Source organism: Bos indicus x Bos taurus, chromosome 17 (genome assembly GCF_003369695.1).
Source record: "Bos indicus x Bos taurus breed Angus x Brahman F1 hybrid chromosome 17, Bos_hybrid_MaternalHap_v2.0, whole genome shotgun sequence".
Classification (NCBI taxonomy): Eukaryota; Metazoa; Chordata; class Mammalia; order Artiodactyla; family Bovidae; genus Bos; species Bos indicus x Bos taurus.
Genome location: NC_040092.1, coordinates 19,288,814 through 19,315,095, shown reverse-complemented (window position 1 = coordinate 19,315,095; position 26,282 = coordinate 19,288,814). Strand labels below are relative to the sequence as shown.

Genomic DNA, 26,282 nt, shown 5'->3' with positions numbered 1-26,282 from the left:
CGCTCACCCTCCTCCTCTTCCTCCTCCTCCTCCTCTTCCTCCTCCCCTCTCCTTCCTCGCCGCTTCCCCAGGCACTCTCCCGGCGGCGGCAGCTGCGCCGCCAAAGCCCCGGGCCCCAGCGGCCCCCCACCCCTCACTCGCGCGCTCCCACACTGCCTCCCCCCTCCCCGGGGGAAGGCCTTTTAATTTATTTATTCTGCTGGGACTTAGATGGGGGGCTTGGCGGCGGGGGAGGGGGGGTGGTCTCCCCGGGCTCTACCTCCCGCGGCTGGGGCTACCCTCCGAGCCGCGGCCGCCGCGGCTTGCGCCTCAGGCCTCCAAAACTGTTTCCAAACTGCCAAGACCCGAGGTGGGCGCGTGGGGACCCAAGGGAAAGGGCTGGTTTTGGGGTGTATGATTGTGTGTTTGGACGCCCGGAGCCGTGAGGGGCGGCAAGGCGGCCCCCAGACGAGTTGCAATCGAGGTATCTCGGCTACGGCTTCTTCTTCTGCCCGCGACCCCCTCCCCCCGGAGCTGAGCTGAGGAGGGGAAACCAGGATTTTAACCAAATTAGCATTTACATTCCTGGGAGGAAGCAGCCCGGGCCTGGACCTGAGTGATAGAAGCTTCTTTCTGTTTTTATTTTTGGAGAGGAGTGCCCTTGTAATTGTCGTGAACACATGCTTCTCCCTCCGCACCCCTCCCCCCCCTTTCCTCCAGCCACCGGCGGAGGAACGATTCCCCCTTTTTTGCATTTATCTTTCCTTCCCCTTTCTTTATTAAAGGTCCGGGAGTGGCGGCGGCCAATCAGCGCGCGGCTTCCATTTTGTGAGTTCAACTCCGAGGCTCTCGGGCTTCGCGAGGACGCGTTTGCAGCCCCCTCTGCCTCTCCTGTCTGGCGACCGAGGAGAGGGAGCCGCCTCGCTGGGGCTTCGTGGTAGTGTATTTCATATTGGGGCTCTTTTCGGGGTTTGTAATTTGGCCGTGGGTAGGTAATTGGCTGGAGCAGGGCGGCCGGGCGCGGCAGCCAATCAGCGCGCGGCTTCTATAGGGCTTGAGTTATTAGACGCTGATCTCAAAACATCCTTCATCAGACACCAAGGAGAGGCCAACAGATGAGGGGAGCCATTTTTCTGCAATGGAATTAAATGGCCAAGTGGGTTTTTCCTTTGTTGCAAATGGGGAATGTTTTTCCTTTGACTCCACCATCCCGTTCAGGACGCCTCAGTGTTGTGTTTAACATTTGTCAACAAGCTAAAGGACTCAAAATTGGAAGAATGAAGAAGACTTTAAAAAGATCTGGATTTTTCCTTATGACTTGGAATCCATCTTTGTCTTGTATAACTAGGTCATAGCACACCATTAATGTCAGCAGTTAACAATTTTGAATTACAAAAAACCTAAGTAAATGACATATTTAATTTTTTTTCCTTTTTTTTTTTTTTCGTGGGTGGGTGGGGGAGCTTGGAGCTGTCTTAATCTGTATTCTCTTAACTGAACAATAAATTTTTATATATATAGTTTCCTCTATTAAACACTTAAAACTGGCCATCTTATTAACTCCTTCTGCTCTTTTTAACAAGGTAATGTTTTAAATGTATAGTTTTAGGATTAGCGAAATGGCAGCATCAAAAAACTGTAAGCAGTCGTTACTCTTAAGTGTTTAAAAACCTTTTACATTGTAAGTACCCAATCCATTCTGTCCTTACGCAGTGCAGTTTTCATGTTAATGTTGCTGAGATGTCCTTAATTTTCTGAACCTTCATCTGCATGTATGTCTTTGTCGCTCTTGTCTAGCATAAGCCAGTTAAAATGCTTTTAGACGATTTTGCTTTTATAAAGCTAGGTTTTAGAGTTAAGCTTTTGAAAATGTTTACAGCAATAAATGCTAGTCAGCTTTCTTCCCCGTAACAGGTACACTTTCTTTGAAAATCGATCTATTTGAAGAAAAACAGACTCTGTTTTTCTCGTCTTTGTTGGGGAAGGGGGGTTGTGAGGGAAAGGAAGACCTCTTTGTGTAAAGAGACTAAAGCCGTCACAGGAAACTAGATTAAAACTGGAAAACAAGTCCTAGCTGGTTCGAGCCAAACACCATCGTTAACGGGGGTAGTTTCTATGGTGGTTGGGATGGCCGGTGCGTCTTTTGCCTTTTGTTTGATTTGACTGTGTATTTTCGCCTTTTGTCTCTTAATGACGGTCACACCATTGCTATATCCAGAGCAGTAAACAGTCCTCAGCGAAGCCGCCTTTTGCCAACCCAACCCTGGAAAGTTTGCAGAAGTGGAAGGAGCAGAAAATGCCATGAGAGTGTAACTTTAAAAAGGTAACAACAAAAAAGACACTACCATTACCCCAAATATTTCCAACTAAACAATCTCCCTAAAAGATTTTTTTTCCCCCCCACAATAACACCTCCAAAACCTCCGCCCAGCTTGATCTTCCAGACTCCATGGCACCGGGCTGAGCGGTAAGTAAAAAAAAAAAAAAAAGTGTATTTGCCCCTTCGAGGAAATGTTTTTTCGAGAAGGCCAAGCGCTGCAAATGTTTAGGAGCTGAGAGGAGTAGGAGGTTTCTGGAGCTTCACGTTTGGCAGCCGGATCGGGGAGGGTGGGGGCACGAGGAGGACTCTTCAGACCCTTTGCCCCTTTTGCCCAGGAGGCAAGAGGAAGGTCTCCCCAGCGATTTGGGGCATCCATGGAGCCGCCTGCGCTAGTTCCCCTCTCTTTTCTAGGTTTGAGCCTTGACAGGGAGAAGAAATTGAAGTGCTTTGGGGAAGGGGGTCACAAAAGCTGAGGAAGCCTCTCCTTCCGGGCCTGAGGCCTCTTTTCCTTTTGGTGGTTGGGGTCTCGCCCTCCGAAGCCGGCTTTTCGGGGCTCCTGGGCGCGCCTGCGCTTCCTAAGCAAAAAAGGACAAAAGGCCGGCGTCCATGTTGGCACCATGACGCAGCATCTCTCCCGCTTTGCAGCCCCAGCGCTGCTTGTGCTCCCGTCCGCGCTCGCTCCTCCCTCGCAAACACGAGTTTTATTTTCAGGTTCAGAGCAGAGCCGCCGGCTGGGCTGGGGCCGAGGCTGGGGCCGGAGCCAGGGCCGGGCTGCGGGGTGGCTAATGGCGGCCGCTCTCTTTCTTCCTCCCTCGTTCCCCGGTTGTCGTTGGGACCCCGGAGCAGGCGGCGGTCCGTCGGCCGGGCGGAGCCCTGAGAACCTGCGGGGCACAGTGCCCCGGGTCGGGGATTGGTCTCCGAGGCCGTTTCGGGGGCCGCGGGCCTTGGGGGGCGTCGCGCGCCGAGGCTCCCGCGCTCGCATCCGCGGGGCGAGGCGGCCAGACAGGCGCCATTTCGCGCGCGCCGCCCGCGGCTCGGGCGGTGGCGGCCGCAGCGCGCCAGGCGGGAGGAGGGAAGGAGGCGGCGGGGCCGGAGCGGGGGGAAGAGGAGGGGAGGCCGCCGCCCGCGTTCCAGGCCGCCGCCTGGGGGTATGCCCCCGGCCCGGGGAAGCTTAGACGTACAGAGCGCGCTCTGCAGCCTCCGTAAACCCCGCGCCCTACTCAGGAGCCCCCGCGGGCACGAGGCCTCGCTCCCGGGCGGGGCCTTTCTTCTTTCCTCCCGTCCGGGAGCCAGTAGCAAAGGGCCACGGGGCCGCTCGAGGTCGCCCCCTGACCCCGAAGGGCTGCTCTAGAGGCTGCGGAGTTTTTTTTACCCCCCCGTGGCCCTGCTCTGACCCCAGGCCCTCCCTGCTGCCCACTCGAGCCATGGCGCCCACGTTTGGCCCCCTAACCGCCCTTTTTGATAGCCGAGCCCGAGGGGCGGGTGGGCCCCTTTTGTCCCCTGCTTTGGGCACGAGGCCCTCACGCAGGCCACCGATGTTCCGAAGTGGCCATGAAGGCAGTGCTGGCCACCGGCGCTAGGGAGGGTAGGGTGGGGGGTTGGGGCCTGGGAAAGCCGAGCGGGCCTTCCCCGGGATCCCCCTAGGCGGAGGGCTGTGGGGTAAACCCTCGCACCTCCGGCCACTCCTGGGGGAGGGGATGCAGACTGGGCGGGCCTTTGGAAATGCAGATGAGTCGCCTCCTGCAGCTCAGCGCTCCGGCTGAACCTTCGTGACTCCCGTGCGCCGCCGCCCCCCATCCCCCCCCCCCCCTCGCCTCATCCATTTTAGAGTGACGGCCGCCTTGGCAGCTGGGAAGGGGGTTCAGCATTTGTAAGGCTCTTCTTCCTCTAGGAGATCATGTCTGGTTTGTGGCCATCGACGCCCTAAAAAAACCCTCCCGTTTTTCCCTTTAGGCTCGTGACTGGAGAAGGGGCCCGGTACCCTCAGAGTGGACCGCCCTCCTTTGGATAGCAGAAGCAGGTATAGTCTGACTCTGCCAGTCCCCGCATTAAGGTAGGTGTGAGCCCTTTCCCAGCCTGCGAGGGCGATTTGGGGGGCTTTGGCCTGGCGCCCAGGGAGGGCGGGCACCCCAAACCCGCTAGTCTGGTTCTTCGGCCCCTCCCCCACACAGATGTGTGGGACTGTGTGAAATCGGCTGCCTGCTGGGCCTGCTTGGTCCATCCATCCCCGCCTGTCAGCTTCTGTTGTCAGGAGTTTGGGGCGTGCAATTCTCTGCCGTATTTAGCAGCATAGGAGAGGCTGCACTTACGAAAGTATTTCCCAGTCGTGTGTTTGTGGTGGGGGAGGGCCCTGGATGCCTCTTCTGAAAGGCACAGTCGGCTGCCAGGAAACCGGACCCGGCGCTGGCCCTCCCTTCCGGCCCGCACTGGGGGTGTGTGGGGTGATTGTATGAAGCTGGCCCCTTCCTTTCTAATGTCTGGCTGCTAGGGAGGTGAAGAACAGAAGGACTTGAGATCTGGGCCAGTTTTCTTTAAGAAAGAGGTTTCTTGACTCGTCTCCTTCCAGGAAATTCCCACGATTCCATCTCACCCAGCCCCCTCCCCCTCAAAGCCCTGTTTCTAGAATTGGACAAACCCGAATTTGAAACCTGGCTAGCCGTTTTACCTGCTGTGACCTTGTGTAAGCAGCGCAGTCTCTCAGCCCCAGTTTCCCCATCCGAACAAATGGGTCAGTGATTGTCAAAGTGTGCATCCGATCACACGGGTGGCTCATTAAAATACTCCGAGACCCCATCCTTGAGTTTCTGATTCAGTTGGTGGGGCCTGAGAACTCTCATTTCTAATAAAATTCCCAGGTTTTGCTCATGGCTGCCTGGTGGAGACACATTCTGAGAACCTTTGTGCCGGGTAACACCTTGGGGTGTTGAAAGGACCTGAACTTGTGCACTTGAAGCCCCGACCTCATTTCTTGGTGCAGAGTCAAGGGCTTCGTAGTAATGGCAACTCTCATTTTCCTAACACAGGCTGATTGTAAGGGGTCTCCTGTCCTCTTGATCTCCAGGAAGCTCCACAGCTGGAGATAGTGTGACCCTTGATCTCTGACCCCTCCCCCATGTGAGCTCTAGTTTGTGATTACTTTGATGAACCATTTGGGTCCCTGCTGATTGCACAGCCTCCCCCCTTTTGGGTTCAGGCTTCCCAGTCTGATCGGCTCTGTTCACTTTTATCCCATCCCTCAGTGTAGGGGCTGGATTGAGGATTGGAGGAGCCTTAGGGCTTGCCCAGAGATTCTGTTGGGGCAGTGTTGGTGTTTCATCAAGGGAAGCTGTAGGTCAGGCAGCTGTGGGCTTGACTCTCCAGGGTGCTAGTGACCTTGGGCGAGTCTCCTGTGTAAAGTGATGATAATGAAGCCTGCTGTAAAGGGTGGAGGGCAGATTAAGTGCGATTAAGGGGTGCCGGCCTCACGTTCTGGCTTCACATTAGTTGGCCTTCATTCCTAGGTGGCTGGGCCATCTGTAGGCTCCTCCCCAACTTGCCCACCCCACAGCATGTGGCGAAGCCTCTGGGCAAAGGGGAAGACTGACTTTCTGCCGGCTGGGAGCCAGCACTGTTTTTCCTCCAGTGTGTGAGTTGGGGTTGTGGCCCTTCCTCAAGTCCACAGGCTGTTCCATAATGGGTCCTGATTTAGGGGTGTGCCCCCCCACCCCGGCAACTGGGAGAGTAGAAGTGACTCATTCAAGGTCAGGAGGCCACCACGGGCAGTCAGAATGAGGTTCCAGGTGTCTTGACTTCCAGCCCAGCGCCTGTGTCCGTGGCACCCCCTCGCCCCAGCTGTCTGGGTTATTTTGGTCTCCTGCCCATGCCAGCTGTCTGCTGGCATCACTGCCCAGGAGCCGGCAAAGCTGTCTGGTTGAAAGTAGCCAGCATGGTACTCGTAGTTCCTTCTGGCTGCCGAGTCTTGACCACATGAGGCTCTTATCCCAGATAAGCTGGATTTGGTCCATCCTGTCCTTTGCTCGGGTGAAGGGGGTGCAGTTGACTACACTGGGCACTAGACTCCCTTTCCCCTACCCAGAGTGAGCACTTTGTAAAAGCTGGTGAGGCTCAGATTATTAATACCCTATACTATGAGCCTCTTCCCACGTACACACTTGTCCCAGTCCTAAGGTTTAGATTCTGCTCTGCCATTGATGTGTTCATTCAACTCCCTTCGATTCTCAGGTGACGTTTTCTGCCACCTAAGAGTGTCCTCCATCCTTTTCTGATCGAGTCCTTGGGGCTCCGCGGACCAGTGGTCTTTACCTCCCGTGGGCACTGGATGGTTAAATAATTGAAATCTTTCCCTCTCAGCAGCAGCCTGAAGGGCTACAGCCAGTTCCAGTTCCTCCACACCCGCCCTCGGACCAATTAGGGAACAATGAGGCTCTCCCCTGGGTTCGGGGTGTGATTCTTGGAAATGGAGGGGTGTCCGGAAGACCTGGAAGGATTGTACCCCCTTCTCGCTTCTTAGTCTTTTTTTCTACCTCTTGAATTTGTTTGTCCGCATGCTGGTATCACCTCCTAGGTGAAGGGAGGAGCGGGGCAGCCTATCGTCCTCAGACGGTGGTTCCTGCGCGGGAGGGTGGCCCCGCCCACCGGTCACCCAGCGAGCTCGGGGCGGGGCGTTCCTGGCGCCCAGCCGGTGGAGCCTGCCTGGAGAGGGCCACGCCAGCGGAAGGGCGGCTGGGAGGTGGCCGGACCTGCCTTACTACTGGACGCCAGGGCCCCGCCCCTTCCGGCTTGTCGGCCAACGGGCGCGGTGTGGAGTACGACCTTTCGGACAGACCCTCTGGGTGGAAACTCAGCGTCTGCCTGGACTGTGGAGGGCACCCGGCCATCTCAGAGGCCGCCTGGGTCCAGTGCTGTCTGTCTCCTTCTGGCCAGTGACCTCGACAAAATCCCGCCCCTCCAGGACTCATAGTCTCCTCTTGTGAACCAGGAGGAGGAAGGTGGCGGATAACCTCTTGAGCTGTTTCTGAGTCTGGCTTTATGAAGGCCGCTTTTTTACTCTGGCAGTCACTCCCCCAACCCTGTTACCAAATGTCGAGCCTGGAGGAGAGCCCTAGCACAGGAAGAGACAGCTTTGATCCCCCAGGCCACCCTGGGCCACCTCCCATCTCTGGGACCTCAGAGGATGGCTCCATTAACTTCTGTCCCACATGGGGTGGATGACCCCTCAGGTGTGCAGTGACCTCCGACAGTGTTCCTGAGGCACTAGGGAAGTGGAAGCCATAGCATTGCTGTTCACTTCCCTGTCCTGATCTGTGCTGGCCAGACCTTGACCTCATAAGACAGAAGTGTATCTGGCCCTACTTCTCTACTGGGGTCAGTTGGCCTCACTAGACACCCAGGGCTTCCCAGGTGGCCCAGACGGTAAAGAATCTGCCTGCAATGCAGGAGACCTGGGTTCAGTCCTTGGGTTGGGAAGATCTAGAGAAGGGAATGGCTACCCACTCCAGTATTCTTGCCTGGAGAATCCCATGGATAAAGGAACCTAGCAGGCTACAGTCCATAGGGTTACAAAGAGTCAGACATGGCTGAACGATTTAACACTGGGAGAGCCCCTAGGCCTAAGTGTGAACACAAGTCGCTTCACCCCCACAAATGTCACCTGCCAACTCCCCTAGGCTTCTGTGTACCAACAGTTCTGTGGCAAGAACCGGGTTAAAGAATTTTTTTCTTCTCCCAAATCTCTCCAGGAATTCCTAGTGAAGAGAAGAATGGATCTGGGTCCTCAGATTGTGTTGCAGGTAAGGGAGTCTGCCGGCCTGTGGGCATTTCCAGTGCCTCAGCTGGCCTGCACTGGCCTACTGCCTCTGAGGAAGCTCTGAGCAGCTGGCCTGGCCACTGGGTATTTTTAGCTACAAAGCCAGCCCCTGCACCACCACTGGAGCGAGGTCCAAATCAAACATGCTCCCTGCAGGGTGGGGTTGGGGCTCCGCCAACCTCTTGGCCAGGCAGGGTGGGTGGGCAGGCTGGGGCCAGTGTCAGCTGTCTTGCCTGGGCCTAGGCCAGGTTGGGAAGACCCACTTTTCCTCCTCTTGGCTCTGTGTTATGTCATTTGTTGTAAGTTGAAATTCATTTCATAGAAAAGGTAGAAACTCAGGTCTGAGGACTTTGAGAAAAGTCAAGTGGACTCCCCCTCCAGGCTGGAGCAGTTACCACAGTTTGCTCAGAGTAGGGTGACCCTTCTAAGTGAATTCTCCCAGTGACCCTCCCAGATGAGGCAGTCTTACTCTCCTAGTCACTCCCTGAGCTTCAGGATCCCTGACACAAGGTCAATCCTGCAGTTGGCTCAAAGGTAAGTGGTCCTCCCCTCTCTCTCAAAACCTTCTTCCATCCTCCCTGTCCCTGAGTGATGCTCTTCCCCTCCTGCCAGCGCCAGGCTGCCCCTATGCAGAGATGGCCCCAGCCACGGCCTCACCAACCAATCACAGCTCCTCCTCAGTCACCGGAGAGAGCTTTGGCTTGGCTCTTCTGTTCAGAGCCTGTGTCTGACTCCTGTCTTCAGCCTGGCAGCCAGGCCTCCATGGTCTAAGCCTTGGTTTCCTTGACAGCCATGTCTCGCCCTTCTCACGCCCCAGCCATTGCCAAACTTGATGGGGTTTTCCAGCCACTGTGCATTTACTCAAGCTGGACGCCCATCCTACTTCCATTGGCCCTTCCTGCCAGCACTGCCAAGCTTAGTTGATGTACTACCCAGGTCTCTCTCAATCCCACAGGGGCTCTGGTGTCTAAATAGTTCACATCTTGCATTTAGACTGCTTCCCCCAAGACTGAGTTCCTCAAAAACAGGAACACAGTTGCCTCTCAATAAACTTGTGCTGCAAAAAATGAATGAATTGCTGTAAATTTGTCTAGGGGATCTTGAGGGCTCTCCACTTAACAGCCTAGAGCTGGGCTTCTCTCTTCCCAGGTCTGTGCTCTTTGAAAGTTTCCAGGGGCAGTCTCTGCTGCCATCTGGTGGTCAGGTTATGCCTTGCAGCCGCCGAAAACGTTGACCTGGCATTTATGGAACTGCCAGGCTGGCAACTTCCTCTGGAAATAAAGTTTACCTGATCTTTGCTGAGTGCTTGAAATGGGGAACCTTTGGGGTGAAGGCAAGAAGATCCTGAGTCCTGCCAGCTCTTCTCTGAGGAAATTATCAGAGATTTTATCCTAGCTGGGAAAGACCCTGCTTTCTCACCTAGCCATGCCCTGGTGCCTGCCTGGTACACGCTTGCTCCTGAGGATCCCTCTGCAACCACTGGCCTAATTTGTGCAAAGCACAGCCCAAAGTGCAGGGAGGGGTGGGGGCAGGAAGGTTTCAGCCAGCCTTCCTGATAGTACTCATCCAGAGTAAACGCTCAAGAAATAGCCGTTTTGGTCATGGGGTAAGGAGGGTTAGGGAGACAGCTTGAGAAGGATAGGTATTTCTGCTGTCTGGAGAATACAAATAAAGTGGACGGAAGGGGGCCCAGCTGAAGGCGACTACATCTACCCTGGCCTTCCCTGTCCTCTCCTCGACGGAGTCTCTGCTCACGCCTCTGGGTCTTGCTAGAAAGAGGCTCCCGCCCGCGTGGTTTGGGGCCAACTCTCGAAAGGGCATTGTTATGAGTCAGCTCACCTGTTCCCAAAGTCCCCGCGCAGATGCCATCGCCCAGCAGAGGGCGCCAGACCTCCACCTTTGGGAGGTGGGGTGATAGGTAAGCGGAACTGCTATTCCCCAGCCCGCACACAGACTCAGACGGCCGGATCAGGTGGGCCGACTTGACCCTCATGCTAGGATATTGGGCACCACCGATGCTACCTTCTGGGGGAAATTGCAGTCAGAGCGGACTTCCCCAAGGCCATGTAATTGGGGCGGGGCGCAGATGGGGGCATTTTCCTAGCGCTTGAGACCAAGGCTCCTCAAACCGGCGTGTTGGGGACATCCTGCCAATCAAAAGGATGCGATCCGATGGGAGGCCAAATCGGCCAATCAAAGGGTCTCTGCCTGAAGACAGCCTGCCAATGCCGGGCGGGAAGAGGCGGAAACGATCGGACCTTGCCGGTGAGGGGCGCGCAGTGATGCACAGGGGAGGAGATGGGAGTTGCCATCGCCGCCGAGCTCTCCATTTCTCAGTTGCCTCAGTTTTCTTGGGAATGAGACTGAAGTCAGCCCGGTTGGCTGCCTGGTGGAGGAGGTGCCGAGGGCGGGGCTTCTCTTAGCCCCGCCCCCGGGCCAGTTCCCACCCCGCCTCCGATCGCTCAACCCCAGCGCTCTACCCGGCGAGCCGCTGCCAGTACTGCCGGCTCCTGGCTATGGACGCTGCTGGGGCCCCGGCCCCGGCCCCGGCCCCGGCCCCACCCGCCGCCCCGGGCTCCGGCCGGAAGGAGCTGAAGATTGTGATCGTGGGCGACGGCGGCTGCGGCAAGACTTCGCTGCTCATGGTGTACAGCCAGGGCTCCTTCCCCGAGGTGAGGCTCGCCGGGGGGCTGCAAACAGGTAGGCTGGGGGCGGGATGGGGGAAAGGACTTGGGGCCACGAGGGGCGACGGGCGGACCTCAGCCTGCGCCTCGAGCCCGGACCCCGGGTCCCTGGCATCCTGATCATGAAGAGGCGGCCGTCACCCGGGGGCGCCCCCTCGGGAATTCCAGAGCCCAGCAGAGTGGGGGTGTGAGGCTGAGCCAGATGGGCTGAAGATGGAAGGTAGGGGTGGGTGTCCAGCTGGAACCTGGACACCCGCTGTACCCCTTAAGAACCGACATAACCCCTTCTCCGACAGCACTACGCCCCATCCGTGTTCGAGAAGTACACAGCCAGCGTGACTGTGGGCAGCAAGGAGGTGACCCTGAACCTCTACGACACCGCCGGTGAGTGCGTCTGCGCGGCGAGGGTCCTAGGGTCCGCCTGCAGGGTTTTCCCCTGAGGGGAATCCCCCCACCGGGCCATCCCGCCCGCCCTCCTGCCTCTCCCGACCTCGACATCCCGTCACTCCCGGAGAGGCGCTGTCTGGGAGCCCGTTAACCACCGCCTGGCTGGGTGGTGCTGGAAGCCCGACAGAGTCGCCCCATCTGTAAAAGGAGGGTATTTGGAAGAGGTGAGCTTCTGGGCCGCCCTCCTAGTGCTGATGTTCTGAGGGCTCACAGCTTTGTTCCTCTCCTGTGGTTCTAGAAAACCGTGGGTTTTGCTTCTGTTTACCATGGTTCCAGGATGTCGTGTGTTACATGCTGTGGTCTCTTAAGATTCCGTGGGCTGCTGATCTGAGTCCCCTGCTGCTAAGGATTCGTAGGCTGCATTTCTGGGTCCTATTTTGTAGAATACTCTGGGCTTCAGATCAGATCCTGTGAACGCCAGGATTCTGTGGCTGACAGTCCTGAGACTCTAGGGCCCTATAGCTATAAATTCTGAGTCCCGTGTTTCTGGGATTCCATGGACTGTGGTGCCTGGCTCTGGAATTCTGTGGTCTGTCATTCTGAGCCTGTGGTTCTCGGACTCTGTGGCTACACTTCTGTTTTTTCCTGGCACTGAAGAAGGAGCAGAGCTCTAGGGGATGTAGGTCCAAAATAAGGTTCTTTCTGCCACCTGCAGCTCCCAAGGCAAGTGTATTTATGCTGATCCCCTCGCAATCTTCAGCGTTCCTATTGTTGGGGGATGGTAGGAGGAGCACAGCCAATGGGAAGATTCCAGTAACACTGCTGCTGCTGCTGGTACCCTTGAGGAGCTTACCTCATGCCCCGACTCCCCTCTGGGCTGAATCAACATTGGGGAGCAAAGGTTAGGATCCCCAGTTGGGGCCTCACCCAGCCTTTGTGACTCTTATGTTTAATGACTTGTGTGGAACCATGTCATCAGGTGCCCTGTCAGCCAAGCCTTGTATGTATAAAGTGGAGTCTTCCAACTGCCCTTGGATGAGACCAAAATCCCCCACCCCCATCCCCAGCTCCCCACCCCACTGTGCACCTCTCCATAAGGCAACCAGTAGCATCTGTCATTCCACCCTGGAAAGGTTTAGGAAAGGATCTCTCCCAGACCCAGGTCCTTCTGTATTCCTGACTTTGTGGGTGTGTCCCCCCTCGAGTGGCCCCTAAGGACCCTCTCTTGTTGGATGAACACGGTGCAGGGCCGCCCCCAGAACAGGGCCAGCCCCTTGAACTGGAAAAGCCAAAATCGTCTGAGGAATTCCCAAAGGCGGGGCCCCAAGTGGTGTGTCTGGGGCTCTTTCAGTTTCACACAGACCCAGGTAGGGGGAGGTTCATTAACTCTGCTCTGGGTGGAGGGCTGGTGGGGGAGGGAGGGTCAGAGCAAGGATTGAACCAGCTCCTCCTTCCTCTCATCTCAGGCCTTCTCCATTTAGATCCCTGGGGCTCACTGTTCACCACAGCCTCCCCCAGCAGACCCAGTGCTGGGACCACTTCTGGTCTTTCTTGCTTAACCCGGAAGAAGATGCTCAAAAGACTTATCAGAATACATTGTCATGAAGAGGTTCTGGCAAGCTTCTGCTTGGTATAAGGCAGGGTTTTCACTAAGAGCTCGTGCCGGAGGGGTGGGGAGAGCGCTTTCTCAATTGTCAGAAGGCGTGACCACCCAGGGCAATGATGACCTGCCCGCAGCGTCCTGCCGCATGCTCTGGAGTCTGACCTGGGCTTTGATGCCAGCTCTCATGGCTGTATGTCCCTGGGGACACCTGGGCCTCAATTTCCTCCTCTGTGTGTGTGTGCATGCTCAGTTGTGTCTGACTCTTTGCGACCCCAGGGTCTGTAGCCCGCCAGGCTCCTCTGTTCATGGGATTTCCCAGGCAAGAATACTGGAGTGGGTTGCCATACCCTTCTCCAGGGGATCTTCTTAACACAGGGATCGAACATGTGTCTTTGCGTCTTCTGCATTGGCAGGTGAATTCTTTACCACTGCACCACCTGGGAAGCCCCTTCCTCCTCTGTGAGCAGGGCTAAAATAGCTTTGAGGATGACAGAGTCATGTGATGTACAGCGCTTAGCACAGGGCCTGCCTCTTCCAAAGAGCTCACTGAGTGTTACTGGGAGTTTTCTAACCTCCTGCCGCTCAGGCCCAGGCCTGAGCCCAAGCCTGTTCTTTTGAACCAGTGGCCTGCAGAGCTCTGTGCCAGCCCCCACCCATGCTTTCCCAGCAGGACTGTTACAGGCAGCAGAAGAGCAGAGCCGGGCTTTGAACCTCTCATTAGTGTTCTGGGGAAGTAGGCTGGCCTTACAATCAGTGGGACAGCCCAGGAGAGAGATTCTGGTGCAGAGAGATGTGGCTGCTCCCTCAAGAGTATCCTGCTGTGTCTTGGAAAGCTCCGTTATCTAGAGGAACGTGAAGGAAAGGCTGGGTCATTCCTTTTCCACATGTCAGTGCCCAGCACAGCACTTGTCACAGAGCAAGGCTTGTGGAACGAATGAATGAAGAAAAATCTTGGGCGCATAGAGATCTCTGGAGAAGGTCCTTTGTGATAAAGATGGTGAGATTGGTCTCTGCCTTTGGGGTCGACAGATATCAGGAGAAAGTGGCAGAAAAGACGGCCAGGTGACCAACTAGAGGAAGATAGAGACTGAGAGAGTGAAGGGAGTGGCCAAGGTGGAGATGAGTCCAGTAAAAGTTGTTGTAGAAGGTTCTAGAACCGGACGGGCCAGACCCCAAGGTGAGGGGTGGAGGACAGGAGAAAGCATCTTTCCAACCAATCAGTGGTACCCAGAGCTGTGGGATGGGGTGGCCCCTAGGAGGCAAAATTTCTCCATACCCAGGACCCTGCCCACAGGGGTCTGTGTGGGAGGACAGTCTGGTTGCTTGTCTCCATCCGGCGGAAAGCAGTTACAGACACCGCTGTAGCCAATGGAGGGGTACTGAGGGGGATGGAGCTCTCAGTGCTCAAAGGTGAAGAGGGGCGGGAGCTGTGAGCACCCATCGCTTTAGCGGCTCATCTGCCACCTCAGAGGCCGGAAACTGCGGTGAAGTCTGAAGTTTCCTGGGCAGAGAGAGGGGAGATGTGGGGCGAGGTGGGATGTTAAGACACCAACCAGAGACAGTTATCTGGGCTTTGGGGTGGGGCCCAGGGGTGGGGCAGGGTGGTGTTGCCCTGGGAGGTGGGGAGCTGCGGGCCCCTTCCCAACCTGAGATGGGAACAGTAGGACAAATCGGGGGCAAAGCAAGTTGCTAAGACAGGAATTACGGACCCAGGAGCCCCAGAGGCGGGGGAGCTGACCCTGCAGATCCGTCAGAGCAGCGTGGTCTGAGTTCCAGGCCCAGGCCACCCGAGCACCAGCCGCTCCTTTCTCCGGGGGAGGAAACACAGGTTGGGGAGGCCCCAGCAGCACTAGTACAGAAGTGGGTTCCTCTTCTGGCAGCTTCCGCTTCTCACACTGCCTACACCCCTACCCTGACCAACACCCCAGCCAGAGCTGGGAATTATGTGCCCAGTGGGTGTCCTCTGGCAGATTTGGGGACTGCTGTGGCTCCAAGGACACCCTCTCCTCAATCCAGCACCAGACCTTAGAGACCATGCCCCCGACACGATGCCTGCCACAGCCGAGCTTCCCGCAAAGGAAATGCCCTGCGTGAGGCGACTTTCGCCTCACTTCCTCTGCCCCACAGCACCCCAGCTTCAGGAAGACGGGCAGCTTCAAGGGGCACTGTGGCCCAGAAAACATTCCCTCACTAGAAGCAAATGCATCCTTTTGCACATAACTCGGGGCCTTTTATTTGTTTCTGAAATTCATATGGCTGTGCTGGGTCTTAGTTGTAGCATGAGAACTCTTAGTTGTGGTATGTGGGATCCAGTTCCCTGACCAGGGATCAAACCCAGGGCCCCTGCATTGGGAGCACAGAGTCTTAGCTACTGGACCACCAGGGAAGGCCTTCGGGGGCTTTTTTTTTTTTTTTAACCTTGCAAGCCCATCTTCAGAGGCCAGAGTGGAACCCTGTTCATCTCTTCTGGACAGATGACTTGCCCCTCTAAGCCTGTGAATCACTGTGGGTAAATGGGAAAGGTCATTGTATCACCTGTGGCTGGGAGGCCCCCTAGAGTTTGTGGGTCCAAAGATCAGGGGTTAGAATCCTCTACCCAGGCCCCTGTCCCTTGTGAGTTTCAATTTCAGTAGTAACCACACCTTTGGCCAGCATTGCGAGCCTGCAAGTTCTCTACTTCCAAGATCAAGGACAGGATTATCACCCCCTTTTCCAGATAAGGAAACTGAGGCCCAGGTAGGGAAGGTGCCAAGATCGTGGAACATGAGTCATGTGGAACATGATGGATATTGGTTCCCCTGACTCACAGGGGAGTGGTGTCCAGGATACTCCACTCCCAAAGAAACGAGGTCAGCAGCGCCTGCAAGTCCATCCTCTGCAGGCGTGGTCCCTGCATACTGACCCCTGGGGAAGCTGAGCCAGACACAGTCAAGCCAAGAAGGCAACCCAGAGGAGGCGCTGAGATCTGGGCTGGCTACCCATCCTCTCCCAGAGTTCATCCCTTGTTGGCAGCCTTTTCCTCACCTGGTCGGAGCTAGGGCTTGTAGAATAAGGACAGCTTCCCATCCTCTGGGGTGCCCTGAGAGAAAAGCACCCCAGTAGCCCTCCCTATGATCCTCTATCATTTATGAACCTTCCTTTTGGCTGTGTGATATTGGGCAAGTCACTTCATCTCTCTGCTTCAGTTTCTGCATTTGTAAATTGAAGAAAACAATCGCCAGTGGTGGGAATTCCCTGTCGATCCATTGGTTAGGACTCCGAGCTTTCACTTGCCAATGGGCTGAGTTCGATTCCTGGTTGAGGGACCAGGAGTCCACAAAGCCACGTGATAAGACCAAAAAAAAAAAAGAAAGAAAGAAAAAAGCCCCCAAAACCCAATAGCCAGTAGTGAGGAATCATAGTGAAGATTGATGAGTCTGTGCATACAAAAGCCTTTGAATGGGGCCTGGCATGTGATGAGTGAGCACTGCCGATAAATACTGTTGACCATTTTCACTACCATTATCACAGGCCCACCTATTCCTCACATGTCCATTTCACAGTTGAGAAAACTGAGGTCCAGAGATGAATTCCCAATTGAAAGGCTTCCTGGGAGGATTGGAATTTTTAGAGTGGCTGGGCTGGCAGCTGACCTTGGAACTGGGGACTGAGTTGGTGCTTCAGCTCACAGGAAACCTGTCTATGACCTTGAAATCACCCCCAGCCACATGGGCTCCTAACAGGAAGAATTTGCCCCACCCAGCTTCCCTCCTGGGGTGACTGCTTAAATTAACACAGGTGGGACTTCCCTGATAGTCCAGTGATTAAGAATCCATCCTTCCACTGAAGTGGGGTGGGATGGGAGGGCACAAGTTTGATCCCTGGTTGGGGAACTAAGATCCTGCAAGCCGAGCAATGCAGCCAAAAAAATTTTTAACACAGGTGATAGAAATGAAGTGCCCTTGCAAGCCTGAAAGCCATAGAAATTATCATTACACTTTATTCACCCGCTCATTTGTTGTTTCATACCCCCAAATGATTACTGAGCTTGTGTGTGTACCCATTGATGTAACAGTGATGTGTACAGAGATGGCGGGCATCTCAGGGTCTTATGTACTCATGGAAAAATCATGATGTTGGGTAGTGATGTCCTTTCTAGGAAGAAAATTAAAGCCATAGTTGGTCATGGGACAGATGGCAAAGGACGCTCTTATTTCAAAGCAGTCTGGAAAGTTCTCTAGGAAGAGGTGACATCTCTGCAGAAGCCTGAAGGAAAGGAGAGAGTGAGCCATGCTGTTACCTGGGAAGAGCATTCTAGAAGAGGGAACAGCAAGGGAGAGGCCCTCACCAGGAGCAGGCTTGGTCTGACTTCCTCTTTCTACCAGCCTGACTTCGGCCCCCATCGAGCCTGCTGCAGTCAGCTCAGGCCCCAGTTTGCTCAGCCCAGTGGCACCCTTTCACCTCCCTGGTCCCTACCACATCTGACAAGAGATGAACGACTTCGAGACAGCCCACTAGCCAGCAGTGACTGGACACCTGCCCGGTGCCAGGAACGATGTTTAAGGACAGACATGGTCCCTGCCCTCCGGGTGCCTACAGTCTCCCAGGGGACAGGCAGTAAACGAATAAACGTGGGAGAACAGACTGTGGCCAGACAGGGCAGGGACAGACTTTGTGTGGTGAGGGAAGGCCTCTCTGAAGAGTCAGCTGGGCAAGGTGGGGAAGACGTCGGCACAGACTTCGGCACGCAGCAGTCCTGTCTCGTAACTGCTTGTCTTCTCCTGCCGTGTTTCTAAAAGGGCATCAGAGTGTGTGTTAGGCCTGGCACCGGTCTGTGCGTACTACCGAGCAGAAGAGAGCACTGCTGTGTTTCAGCAGAAGGAAGGCTGGCTTTGGAACGGAATGAACCTAGAGTCAGGCCTGGCTCTGGTTCGGTGACCTCGTGGTGGAAGGGGGGGAGGTCACTTCATGGCTCATGGTTTCTTTATATGTAAATAGGATTCAGGAGTTCCCTGACTAGCACATCAGGTGTTTGTTGTAAAGATTTCTTTTAAAAAAAATTTTTTTTAATTTTTAAATTTAATTAATTTTCTGGCTGCGCTGGGTCTTCATCGCTGGCACAGACTTTCTCTAGTTGTGGTGAGCAGGGGCTACTCGCTAGTTGGGGTGTGCAGGCTTCTTGGGGCTCGTTGTGGAGCACAGGTTCTAGGTGCTCTGGCTCAGTAGGTGTGGCACACGGGCTTAGTGGCCCCGAGGCACATGGAATCTTCCTGGACTAGGGGTTGAACCTGTGTCCCCTGCATTGGCAGGCAGATTCTTAACCACTGGACCACCAGGGAAGTCCATGTTGTAAAGATTTCTTAATCATTTAGAGGCAGAGGCCCTGTAAGAAGTATGTGAGGTGACGTCCTCAGTGGCTTAGTGGTTAGGATTCTGGGCTGCCATGGCCCAGATTCAATTTCTGGTCTGGGAACTGAGATTCCACAAGCCATGGGTTGCGGACAAAAAAAAAATACTGTAATGTATAACGTGGCATTATCAATAAGTAGAGGTACAGAGAAGATGATTATCTTGATAAAGGAAATAACTATGGATGGTGAGTCTGAATGTTTAAAATGTTTGGAAGCAAACGATGGGGAAAGGAGGAAAAAGCATTCCAGGTGTGACATGAGAGCTTGATGAGTTCAAGAAACAGCAAGACTGGACCGCAGCGAGTGAGGGTTAGGGGCACAGGTGGGAGGAGGGTGAAGCCAAGGTTGGTAGGCATGGAGGTCATGTCAATAACCAGGAGAGTCTTGGATTTTCCACAAAGAGCAATAGGGAGCCACTGAAGGTGTTTGAGATGAGGGGAGGGGCATGATTTTAGTTTTGTTACCATCTATTCAGGGGCTTCCCAAGTGGTGCAGTGGTAAAGAATGCATCTGCCAGTGCAGAAGGTGGCGAGAGACTTGGCTTCAATCCTTGGGTTGAGAAGATCCCCTGGAATAGGAAATGGCAACCCACTCCAGTATTCTTGCCTGGAAAATTCCATGGACAGAGAAATCTGGCAGGTTACAGTCCATGAGGTCGAAAAGAGTTGGACAACGACTGAGCGACTTAGTGCATGCACATACACACAGACAGACACACACACCACCCCACCCACTCCATTCAGCCGCTGGGTGGAGAATGGGTTGAGGCGGCGGCACGGGAGGAGGCGACGCAGGAGACTGTCTTGGATGAGTTAATCACTTGAAATGTAGCCAATGCTACATTTGGAGAACCTGAAGTTTTAACATTAATTAAAGTAGCCAGGTGGGGCTAGTGGCTACCCTCCCAGACAGTGCAGGTCTAGAAAGATGTTCACAGAGGTCAGGAGAGGGGATAGTTTGGGGATGTGTATGGAAAGGGGAGGAGATTGGCTAGAGTAGCGTATTGGCCTGTTTTCCACCATCTTACAAGGCTTTCTCCTGCTTTTGGCGACGAGGGCAGGAGGGCCCGAGTCTGCCAGGTGCAGACTATCCCTAATCCCTTCTCCGGTGTTGAGGGGACGTGGGCTGAATGACAGCCTAGACAGTCCTCCCGGACCAGCCATCGTTAGAGCTGGGTTCCCGGCCACTGCACACTGTCAGGGGTCCCTGGGTTGATGGGGAGCCAGTGGGAAAGATGGCAGCTGTGCCATCACCAGCAGGACATGGCCTGTCCGTGCTCTCTGGAGAGGCCACTTGTCCTGAGAGGCCTTGGGCAGGCAGGGGTCAGAGGGCAAGCTGGTGTCACCCTGGCACCCACAGGCTAAAGGCCAGGGTGGGGATTCCTGGGCTCAGTGTTCTGCGTTCCCTGGAAGGGAAGTCACTGCCTGAGTCTTTCTGCAGAGGTGGCTGGGGGTCGCCCATGGGCTTGAAAGACTCTCACTTCTCACTCTGGGAGTTTTTAAAAATCCCTGAGCCAGGGAGGGAGGTTCAAGAGGGAGGGGACATATGTATACCTATGGCTGGTTCATGTTGATGTTTGACAGAAACCAACACAGTTCTGTAAAGCCATTATCCTTCAATTTAAAAAAAAAAACTACTGAGCCGTGGGGACCACATGCAGTGTGTAATCCCAGGCCTGCTTCTGAAACAGAAAAAAATTCTGCAGGACGTTGTTGGTGAGATCTGAACACAGCTAGTAGATTGGGTTAGAATACAGTCTCAGTGTTGGTTAGTTTCATACTTGTACTGAGGTAAGTGAGAAGACGTCCTTGTTCTTAGAAAAACCACACGGTAAATCTTCAGGAGTTTGGGGCGGGGGTGGGGAGAAGCAGCAGCCAGCCAAAGGTCTTCTCACATGGTTTAAAGTGTTTATATACAGATAAAGCAAGTGGACAAAACGTGAGGCCCCAGTGAATAAGGGAGTAAGGGAATTCTTTGCACTCTTTTGCAATTTTTCTGTAAGCTTGAAACTGTCGACAAAAAATACTAAATGAGGTCTTTTTTTGAAAAAAACCAAGCCCACTGTTGCCCAAGCCCAAGCTTGGGTCCTGATTCACTTGGTGCTGGGAGGGGCTGATGTATCAGAAGCCATCAGTTCCCCTGGTGAGTCATGTGGTGCAGGGTTGACAACCAGTGCCAGGTGGGCCCAGGCAGGCAAATGCCCATCATCTCCAGCAGTCCCCCCACCCTCCTATTAGCATAGGCCAGAATGGCAAGAGGAGTATAACCAGAGACCATGCCCCTCTCAGCTTGCAGGTGGCAGGGGCACCCTCCACAGTTAACTGCAGAGTTCTGGGCCCACCCAACCCCACTGGTCTGAAACCTCGGGAGAGGAAGGGTTCGGTTTCTTCAGAGTCTGACCTTAAACCTGAGCATCAGGGATGAAGACGGAAGCGAGGGGTGGTGATCATTATCGACATGAGTGCTAGCTGTTTCCCAGCACTGACCCTTCAGCCAGGCCCATCTCTGAGCACCACAAGAGCACCGCACGGCTTTTATTTTTGAGTGTTTTTGTTGCTGCACGGGGCAACTCTTTGTTCCAGCATGTGGGCTTCTCACTGCGGTTGCTTCTGTTGTTGGGGAGCACAGGTCTAGGCCGTGTGGGCTTTGTAGTTGCAGCTCCCAAGCTCTAGAGCACAGGCTCAATAGTTGCAGTGCATGGGCTCAGTTGCTCTGATGCATGTGGGATCTTCCCGGATCAGGTATCAAACCTGTGTCTCCTGAATTAGCAGGTGGATTCTTTACCATTGAGCCACCAGGGAAGCCCCGCTGCTTTTATCTTGTGTAATCTTCCCTACGGTCCAGGACTGTGGGCTGTCTCCTCTGTTTTATAGTTGAAGAAATCGAGGCCCAGAGACACAGAGTCAACTGCCCAGGAGACCCCAACCCCTACCCTATCTGAGCCCAGGCAGGGGACTTGGGTGGAGAAGTAAGGGGCACCTCCCTGACCCCCACCTGCTGTCTGGTTTCAGGACAGGAAGATTACGACCGGCTGCGGCCCCTGTCCTACCAGAACACCCACCTCGTGCTCATCTGCTATGACGTCATGAACCCCACTAGCTACGACAACGTTCTCATCAAGGTGAGGCCCCGTCTCCCAGCCCCGCCTGCCTCTGGAAGTGGGGCCAGATGGGGCCCTACCCCTGATGCCTGCCCTCCCCTTCCACAGTGGTTCCCCGAGGTCACACATTTCTGTCGTGGGATCCCCATGGTGCTCATCGGCTGCAAGACAGACCTGAGGAAGGACAAGGAGCAGCTGCGCAAGCTCCGGGCAGCCCAGCTGGAGCCCATCACCTACACACAGGTGACCAGGGGCCCTCCCCGACCCCACCCCGAGGAGCCCGGGTCCACGTGCACAGCCATGGCCAAAAGCCTCCCAGGCCTTTGGCCTCGGCATCTGGTGTGCCTCAGTGACCTTTCAGAAGCTGAAGGCAACAGAATTCTAAGAATCATATACCCAAGTGGTGTTAGTGGTAAAGAACCTGCCTGCCAGTGCAGGAGATATAAGAGATTCAGATGTTCAATCCCTGAGTAGGGAAGATCCCCTGGAGAAGGAAATGGCAACCCACTCCAGGATTCTTGCCTGGGGAATACCATAGACAGAGGAGCCTGGCAGGCTACAGTCCATGGGTTCGCAGAGTCGGACATGACTGAAGTGACTATGTGTAAATGCCATCCCAGCAGCTTGTGGGCTCTTAGTTCCCCAACCAGGGATTAGACCTGGGGCCACAGCAGTGAAAGCACTGAGTGCTAACCACTGGACCACCAGGAAATTCCCTAAGAATAATTTTTAGATATTAATAGACACTTATCTGAGCACATTACTTACCTCATTTAATCCTTATTACCTTGAGGCAGGCACTGTTACTGCCCCCCTCCCTTTTACAGAGTAGAGATTGAGACTCAGAGAGGTTAAGTAGCTAGCCCAGGGTCACACAGATAACCTGAATTGGAGCCAAAATCCCACCCTAGTCACTCTGGCCCCAGAGCCTGAGCCTTTGACCACCGTCCTGTCCCATCACCCCAGAGGCCTGGAGGGGCAGGCCTGTGTTGGAAAGCAGGGCTCCTTTCAGGAACCTGACCAAACCCTGCTGCCTTCTGCGTGAGGCGTGGCAGAATAAAAGGAACACAAACGAAAACTAATAAAGTTTAATCAAAAGGAATAGGCATTAATAAATTTGTGTTAGAAGTAATTTTCTTTCTACTCTATAGCCAGCTCAGTTGCCTAAATTGTGCTTCTGAGACGAGCAGGGAGAGAGGCATGTAGGAAGCCCTTATGTCTTGAGGCCTTCAATGCTTCTCACAGGCCTGGCAGACAGAACAGACCACCACAGTTCCTGGCTGAAGTCAGCCCCTCTCTGCCTGAGTTTGGGGAGAGTATGGGGTGGAGGCCAGGATGGAGTTCCCAGCAGCTACAACCTGTGGGCCACACCAAACAAGCCCTTATGGCCCATCTGCACACCCTGGGGAGGACCCTGGCCCCAGGAAGCCCCCAAATTCATGAGTGGGGTCGCACAGGAGGTGCCCAAAGCCCCTGGTCTAATCCCAGCCCCTCCCCCGACCAGGGCCAGAGCGCCTGCGAGCAGATCCGAGCTGCCCTCTACCTGGAATGTTCTGCCAAGTTTCGGGAGAATGTGGAAGACGTCTTCCGGGAGGCTGCCAAGGTTGCCCTCAGTGCTCTGAAGAAAGCACAGCGGCAGAAACAACACCGGCTTTGCCTGCTGCTCTGACAGCTCCCAGCAGGGCATGCGGCCCTCACGACAGAACTGACGGGGCCCAGGCCCCCAGGCCCATGCTGCTGCCCAGACCCCACCCCTGCCCCAGCTCTCGAAGGGCACTTGGCGTCAGGCACCTCCAGGACCTAGTGTCTGGAGCCTGTGGCCAGGCTCTTGGAACATTCTGGAACTCTCTCCTTTCCCAGCTGGAGCTCTGACCACACACTCCCCTCCAGCCTGTGTGGCCATAGTGGTGGTGAGGGTGGGGGTGCTGAACTCGGTCCCTCTGTTATCCTGGAACCAGCACTTGTCCCCAGCACTCAGGAGTGCCCTTGTCACATCCAGCTCCCAGCTGTGTGTTTCCTCTCTGCACACCCAACAGGTCCTCCAAGCCCATGCCTGAAACGAGAAACAACGTCTGGTACATGGATACATGTGGACTTGGCAGCCTTCCACAGGGCTCCCAAGCCTGCTCTCCCAAGTCACCCACCTCCCTGGGCCCCCGAAATAGGCATGGTCACATCTTCCAGCTTCTCGCTTCCTCCGCCCAGGAACTCAGGCACCGTGGTGGGCCTGGGGCCTATCAGAAGAACACAGGCCTCAGCCCTGGACATGAGGGCCCTCCTTCCTCCACCTCATACAGAGGACTTCAGTCTCAGCCTTCAGCTTGGCCACCATCTTTCCAGAGCTGGACGCACAGGGGACAGAGAGGGATCTCTCTCTAAAAGCAAGAAGTATTCCCTGGACCATCTATTTGATCCCTGCTCAGCGTCTGTGACCCTACCCTGGCCACGACTTGCCAGAAACCAGAGATGAAAAGTAACAGAGGCTCTTGAGTGATCTTGGGCAAGTCAGGTCTCTCTACAGATTTCTTTTACCTGCAGAAGGATGGCACTGGCTTGTCACCAGGCTCCCCTCTGTCCCAAACAGCGCCCCCTGCTGCCGAGGTGTGGAGACTACACACCAAGGCTGTCCTGGCCTCCTGGGAGACTTCCTGATTAACCCCCAGCACAGCTTCCCGGAACCTCCTGAAAGGTCTGGGGTCAGAGTCCCAGGTGATTCTAATGCCCCAGAGATTGTGAGCTGGTGGTTCCTGAATAAGCCGGGGAATCAGCTTCACCTAATATGAGATCATGGCGTTAGGTGGTTCCGGCCCTCCCTGGTATCTTCTGCCTCTGCCCCCTCCCTTGCCTAGTGCTCTGGCCTCCACTGGGCGTGAGAAAGAGACATAAAACCTACCCTACCCCACCTAGGTTCCCCAAGGCCCTGACATGCCTAGGGAGAGTCAACAGAGCATTCAGTCCAGAGCTTCGTGGACAAAGAAAGGATGGTCTAGGACAGAGGAGGTCCACAAACTACAGTCTATGGGCCAAATCTGGCCACTGCCTATTTTTGTAAATAAACTTTTATTGAAACACAGCCACTCCCATTCATTTATACATTGGCTGCCTTTGCCCTCCGACGGCAGACTCGTGTGACACAGACCATCTGGCCCTCAAAGCCTAAAATATTTGCCATCTGGCTCTTTACAGAAAAAGTTTGCCAACTCCTAGTCTGGGGCAAACCCAAGTTCCTAAAGGGCCAGATGGGAGACCCAAATGAGTGAAGTAGGGTAGGGATGAAAGGAAGTGGTGGGGCAAACTAGAAAGCAAGCCCCCACCCTAGACAAGGCAGCTCAGCCCAGGCAAATGCTGCTCTATGGGAATGTTTCTAGGTCTTTCCATCTCTCTAGGGAAAGTAGAAATCTGGATTTTTCATGTGGGATCTTACTGGAGGGAGGGGAAATACCATATTTTGAAAACTTAAACTCCTTCGAGGGCCAGAGCATGACTACAGACACCATCTGTGAATTCTGGCCAACAGAGATTTCTAGGTAAGTTGTTAAGGGCGGCTGAAGCCCATACGAGAAGATGCAGAAAATGCAACCAAACCTTTTGGCTTCTTCATAGATAGAGAACCTAATGTGAGGTGACCAGCAGACCTGCCATGACCTCCAGAGGGTGACCTCCACAAAGCGAGCCTGCTCAAACTCACCCCTCCTCCCTCCACATTCCAGAACCTCTGAGGTGAAGGGGAGAAGTCCGGAGCACGGGTGACCTCCATGCTGGCTTAAGTCCCAACCAGGGCTGAGTCTTGTCCCCACTCCCTGAGTTACTGCATGAATCTGGGAAGGTGGGCTGAGGAGTGGCGGTCAGGAAGCACCCCTCCCACAAGAGTGGACCCAAACTTTGTGGGGGGCAGGGTGGGTGGGAGGGAAACATGCCCTCAAACCAACCAAACAGTGCAGGGGTGCCCTCTGGTGGTGACCCTCAGAAAACTCCCCTGCCTCAGGCCAAGCCCTGGCGGCCAGCAAGCGGGGAGCCTCAGGAAGCACAAGGAGCAGGAGGCACAGAGGGACAGTGGTTCTCTGAGAGCTGAAACACCCCGGAGGCCGCGGGGAGCTTACAGCAGAAGCAGCGCCCGGGGAGGGAGACTCCGCAGGACACCAAGAGGCTTCCTTCCACCCACCTAGAACTCAGGAACTAGCAGATCAGCCGAAACCCACCCCCAGTGAGGCACATCTGAAGCCCAAACCTGAGGGGCTCAGTGACAGGATGGGGAACAGAGGGGGTCCCTGAGGCTTAGTTCCCCCCGCCCCCTCCCGGGAAGACTGACCCAGTCTCGAGAGAGCAGCAGGGGAAGGAGGGCAGCAGATTTTAGGGAAGGGGGCAGGCAATATTAAATATGTCATAAATAGGGAGGCTGGGGCCGGCTAATACTGCGCCGACAGGCTGGGGTCACATTCCTCTTGTCCAGCCAGGGACTGGGCCTTGGCTCTGCTCCCAGTGATGCACTGGCCCCTGAGGTCACCGCTGCCAGTGGTCACTGGCGCTGTTGGGGAGGAGATGGGCAGCAAGGACGCCGCCTGGGATCCCCTGCAGTCTCAAAGTCCGGGGTCTTGAGGGGCGCTGGCCCCGTGGCTCACGGCTTCTTGGCCTTGCTTCTGTTCTGCTGGAGTTTGGTGTGCACAACTTTGAGTGTGGTCAGGAAGTTGCCGAGGAAGAGGACGAGGAACGTCAGCGCCAACACGAACACCTGGCGGGGGGGCGCCCCGGGTTCGGGGAGGCAGGCAGAGAACAGAAGGGAGAGAAGGCAGAGGCCCGCTCAGGTCAGCTCTCCTTGTTGAAATGACTGGCCCCCCCAAACCCCACACACACATCAGCGCCCCCAGGGACCTCAGAACCCCTAAGCACAAGCTCCCTGAGAACTTCAAGGTTTGCCAGCGGAAGGCAGGGATCTGAGCCAGCTGGGTGAGAGGTATGAGTCCTCGGGGTCAGGCAGTGTCCTAGGGGGCTCCCCCCTTGCCTCCTATCCCCAGA

General features: G+C 55.1%; 2 protein-coding genes across 15 annotated transcripts in view; one reads left to right on the top strand and one right to left on the bottom strand.

Moving 5' to 3' along the window:
• Positions 1-227: 227 nt before the first annotated feature.
• Positions 228-24,342, top strand: RHOF (ras homolog family member F, filopodia associated). 13 transcript variants are annotated; one of them, XM_027566862.1, is made up of 9 exons: positions 923-1,383; positions 2,198-2,302; positions 4,253-4,352; positions 8,038-8,088; positions 10,320-10,777; positions 11,086-11,173; positions 21,181-21,290; positions 21,378-21,512; positions 22,774-24,342. In XM_027566862.1, the coding sequence occupies exons 5-9, from the start codon at positions 10,622-10,624 to the stop codon at positions 22,936-22,938; spliced, it is 654 nt and encodes a 217-aa protein (XP_027422663.1). In that variant the 5' UTR covers positions 923-1,383; positions 2,198-2,302; positions 4,253-4,352; positions 8,038-8,088; positions 10,320-10,621; the 3' UTR covers positions 22,939-24,342. The 13 variants fall into 13 exon arrangements, with proteins under 13 accessions (XP_027422657.1, XP_027422654.1, XP_027422663.1 ...); XM_027566861.1 differs by having other exon boundaries at positions 9,255-10,777; XM_027566858.1 differs by adding an exon at positions 2,411-2,446 and having other exon boundaries at positions 8,038-10,777.
• Positions 22,343-26,282, bottom strand: part of TMEM120B (transmembrane protein 120B) — a 45,416-nt gene continuing 41,476 nt past the window's right edge. Inside the window, exons 12-13 of one of the 2 annotated variants that reach the window (XR_003515227.1) lie at positions 23,414-25,998; positions 22,343-23,322 (exon numbers count right to left, since the gene is read on the bottom strand). Coding sequence is in view for 1 of the 2 variants with exons in the window: in XM_027566849.1 (XP_027422650.1) it covers positions 25,885-25,998 (114 nt within the window). In the remaining variant the exon portion in view is untranslated. Of the gene's footprint in view, positions 25,999-26,282 lie in introns of both variants that reach the window. The other variant, XM_027566849.1, reaches the window with a different exon arrangement.

Excerpts from the sequence above, each read along its gene's own strand:
- RHOF (XM_027566853.1), top strand. The coding sequence starts at position 10,622 with ATGGACGCTGCTGGGGCCCCGGCCCCGGCCCCGGCCCCGGCCCCACCC. Across the intron at positions 11,174-21,180 it reads GAACCTCTACGACACCGCCG|GACAGGAAGATTACGACCGG; the intron begins GTGAGTGCGTCT and ends GTCTGGTTTCAG. Across the intron at positions 21,291-21,377 it reads ACGACAACGTTCTCATCAAG|TGGTTCCCCGAGGTCACACA; the intron begins GTGAGGCCCCGT and ends CCCCTTCCACAG.